Source organism: Anarrhichthys ocellatus, unplaced genomic scaffold, assembly GCF_004355925.1.
Source record: "Anarrhichthys ocellatus isolate YVR2014 unplaced genomic scaffold, GSC_Weel_1.0 scaffold155, whole genome shotgun sequence".
Classification (NCBI taxonomy): Eukaryota; Metazoa; Chordata; class Actinopteri; order Perciformes; family Anarhichadidae; genus Anarrhichthys; species Anarrhichthys ocellatus.
The window spans coordinates 169792-173851 of record NW_022280185.1 but is presented as its reverse complement, the minus strand read 5'-3'; the positions used below and the strand labels follow the sequence as shown (position 1 = coordinate 173851).

The 4060-nt window shown below is 41.2% G+C and overlaps 1 protein-coding gene across 1 annotated transcript in view; it reads left to right on the top strand.

Annotated features, from left to right (window-relative positions):
* Positions 1–4060, top strand: part of LOC116400219 (receptor-type tyrosine-protein phosphatase mu-like) — a 20193-nt gene that overhangs the window by 7992 nt on the left and 8141 nt on the right. The window contains exon 2 of the mRNA XM_031877940.1: positions 2491–2658. Within this exon, the coding sequence (XP_031733800.1) occupies positions 2547–2658 (112 nt within the window). The 5' untranslated portion in view covers positions 2491–2546. The remainder of the gene's footprint in view (positions 1–2490; positions 2659–4060) is intronic.

The following is a 4060-nucleotide window of genomic DNA, read 5'->3' as shown; positions in this document are numbered from 1 at the left end:
TACATTCATGATGATTATTAGACCGTTAATCTACATTCATGATGATTGTTAGACCGTTAATCTACATTCATAATGATTGTTAGACTGTTAATCTACATTCATAATGATTGTTAGACCGTTAATCTACATTCATGATGATTGTTAGACCGTTAATCTACATTCATGATTGTTAGACCGTTAATCTACATTCATGATTGTTAGAACGTTAATCTACATTCATGATTGTTAGACTGTTAATCTACATTCATGATGATTGTTAGACTGTTAATCTACATTCATAATGATTATTAGACCGTTAATCTACATTCATGATGATTATTAGACCGTTAATCTACATTCATAATGATTGTTAGACCGTTAGTCTACATTCATGATGATTATTAGAACGTTAATCTACATTCATGATGATTGTTAGAGCGTTAATCTACATTCATAATGATTGTTAGACCGTTAATCTACATTCATGATTGTTAGACCGTTAATCTACATTCATAATGATTATTAGACTGTTAACCTACATTCATAATGATTGTTAGACCGTTAATCTGTTATTTGTTATATCAGTTTACACCTGAGCCTTTACACCTGTTTGAAGGTTGTTTTCAGACATTTGATTTTCCATTCAGATCCTGAAATCGCTGCAGGAAACACACACACACAGCAGCAGGAAGTGTGTGTGTTATTTGTGTAAATCTTCTCAATGCGCTGCAGCTGCCTCTCCTCACGTTTCAATATAACTCTGGTAATAGAATTACCCCCCACCATCTGTGTGTGTGTGTGTGCTGGGTCTGATGGGATTGGTTTAGAGAAGGCAGGGGTCATCTGTGATTGGCCGACAGGTGAGAGGGGGCGGGAGGTTAACGAGACAGAGAAACGCCAGAACACGGTGGAGATGTTTTTCTGTTTCTTGTCAGTTTGAGATGTTTGAGGAAGAAACAGACTCTGCTCTCATTGGTTATCTACTAATAATCTAATATGTCGCCAACAGCAGATCAAACTAATATATATATATATCTTGATTTAATATGAATATGTACAGATTTCACAGATGAGGTTCTCTTAGACAGTCTCCTCTTTGATTCTCTTCTTCGTTGAATGACCTCATGTCACGTCTCTGATTCCACGTCACACACACACACATTTTCAACATTCCTCTGTTGCTACGGAAACAGCTGGTACACACACACACACATACACACATGTTTTCACACATACACACTGAGACATGACCAAACCAGTCAGGACCACACATGGGGACAGAGAAGAATAAGTAAAACATGTTGATACTCAGGTTATCTTCATAGAAGAAGAAGTAAAGTAGTAGAACATTTATCAAAGTGAAACTACACATGAATTCATGTTTTCATCTCCTCATCAGGCTGTTTCGTTCTCCTCATTTATCTCCTCTTCCTCTTCCTCCTCCTGCTCTTCCTATTCTTCTTCCTCCTCCTCTTCCTCTTGCTCCTCCTCTCTGCGATGATTAAAACTCTTGTTTTTCTAATCGATTCTCCTCAAGGACCATTGATTCGCTAACACACACACACACACACACACACTTGTAAATAAAGCAGGACGCTGTTCAAACGGTTTCAGAATAATTTCTTCATGTTTAGTAAAATAATCAACAGTGAAATAAATAATAACTCATCGTAACCCGGTGACGAGATATTATGGTCTGTTGTGTGTAATGTTAAAGAAATAATAACTCACGTGTAACTGATTGTGTCTGTTGAATCATATCGTGTCTCTCACTGTCTTATAGAGCAACGTTACACAAATACAACTGAAGTCACAGACGAAGAAGAACTTGAATTTCAAAATAAAGTCTCACAAAAATCATTGAAATGTCAGAGAGAAGCTTTTAACCGTCTGTGTGACTGACAGCCAGTACTTCACTGTTACCATGGAGATGCCTTTCAACCCACCGACACTGTGTGTGTGTGTGTGTGTGTGTGTGTGTGTGTGTGTGTGTGTGTGTGTGTGTGTGTGTGTGTGTCAGACTTCTCTCGCAGTATTGATTTGAATTTCATAGAAACTTTAGAGAAAAGTGAACCCAGAGCTTGCTTGATTGACAGCTGTAGTCATGACACCAACACACACTAATGAGGGACCACACACACACACACACACACACACACAGAGGCTGGGTTTTGAGATTCAAAGCTTTAAAGTGAATGCTTTTATTCTGAAGATTTCCAATTATAGAATTTCACTGACGACAAAATGAGCAATATGTTCACACACAGAGTTTATTTTCCATCTTTGTTGATGAATTATGGATTAGCTGCTCTAATATATCAATGAGTCTTTTATTTTCTTATTTTCTTCTGCTCTGGATTTCCTGTTTGGTCCTTTTTATCTTTGACCTGTGCTTTTATTTTGACACACAGGGAGAGGCTAATTTTGTGTACACAATGCCCACATGCTTTTTTGTCATTGTGTACTACTTAAAAATACCTTTATTGATGCAGTGTCACTTCCTGTGTGCAGGCTCCTCCTTCTTGTTCGTGAACACGTCGGGTCGGTACGGAGGTCAGCGCGCTCAGATGCTGCTGCCACCGCTCAAAGAGAACGACACGCACTGCGTCAGCTTCCTGTTCTACCAGGCGGGAGGACGGGAGGGCGCCGCGCCCGCCATGCTCAATGTCTACATCAAAGGTACAAATACTGCCTCATGGTACTCTCAGGTGTGTCTGTTTATGGAGGCGTAGCTCTCGGGTGTGTCTGTGTGGAGAAGGAGCTCTCAGGTGTGTGTGTGTGTGGAGGAGCTCTCAGGTGTGTGTGTGTGTGTGGAGGAGCTCTCAGGTGTGTGTGTGTGTGGAGGAGCTCTCAGGTGTGTGTGGGTGGAGGCGGAGCTCTCAGGTGTGTGTGGGTGTTTGGCGGAGCCATCAGGTGTGTGTGTGGGTGTTTGGCGGAGCTCTCAGGTGTGTGTGTGTGTGGAGAAGGAGCTCTCAGGTGTGTGTGTGTGTGGAGAAGGAGCTCTCAGGTGTGTGTGTGGGTGTTTGGCGGAGCTCTCAGGTGTGTGTGTGTGTGGAGAAGGAGCTCTCAGGTGTGTGTGTGTGTGGAGAAGGAGCTCTCAGGTGTGTGTGCGAGGAGGCGGAGCTCTCGGGTGTGTCTGTGTGGAGGCGGAGCTCTCGCGTGTGTCTGTAGCTGTGTCTCAATTCAGGAGCTGCATCCTTGGAGGACCCAGCCTTCGCGGTCTACGTGGGCCGCGTCCTTTGAGGACCGCAAAGGCTAGACCATGTGGTCTCCGAAATGAGACGGCCTAAGCCACAGAGGACTTCCTTTTTGCGTCAACAGCTGTTCCCGCCCCGCCCCCCTCTTGCTGCTCCCATCCCTAAAATCCCTGCTCAACAGGATTATATATATATATATATATATATATATATATATATATATATATATATATATTTACATGTACATATGCTGTATATATATAGCAATCCTAAGGCAGAGGAAATCAATCAAGACAGTTAACATTAACAGCAGCAAAACAAATGTCAGCAAACGTGTTTATTAACTCTCAGTAACATGTGCATATACTTTATATTTTTTAAATAAGTTGATGAACAGAGAAACATTTATCAATAATGTTCACACAGGGATGCAAACTTAGAAGAATGACACATTTTACACAGCAGAATATATACATATTCACATAGAAATCATTTACATGGACGTCTTATGTCAATTTAAATAAATAAAATAAAAAGGTGACATCACAACTGTCCTCTCTCTGACAGCAACATGAACACATGAGAAGGATCTACTAGTTGTGTTGTTAGTGAAGGCTTTGTACAGGATGAGAGCTCATGTAACTGTAACCTTCAGTACAGGATGGTCACATGGAGATATTACAAATGGACTAATGTCTTAATTCAAAGCTACGGCTGCTGAATGTTTGTCCATCGCTCTCCCCTCAGCTCCTGCTCTCTGTAACAAAACAAGAACACAATCAGCAAAATACTCAAATTCAGTGTATTTGTGTAGTTAATCTCAACGTTTGAAACGTTACCGGACTTAAAGTGATATTTCAGGTTCACAACCTGTCTGCCTGAGC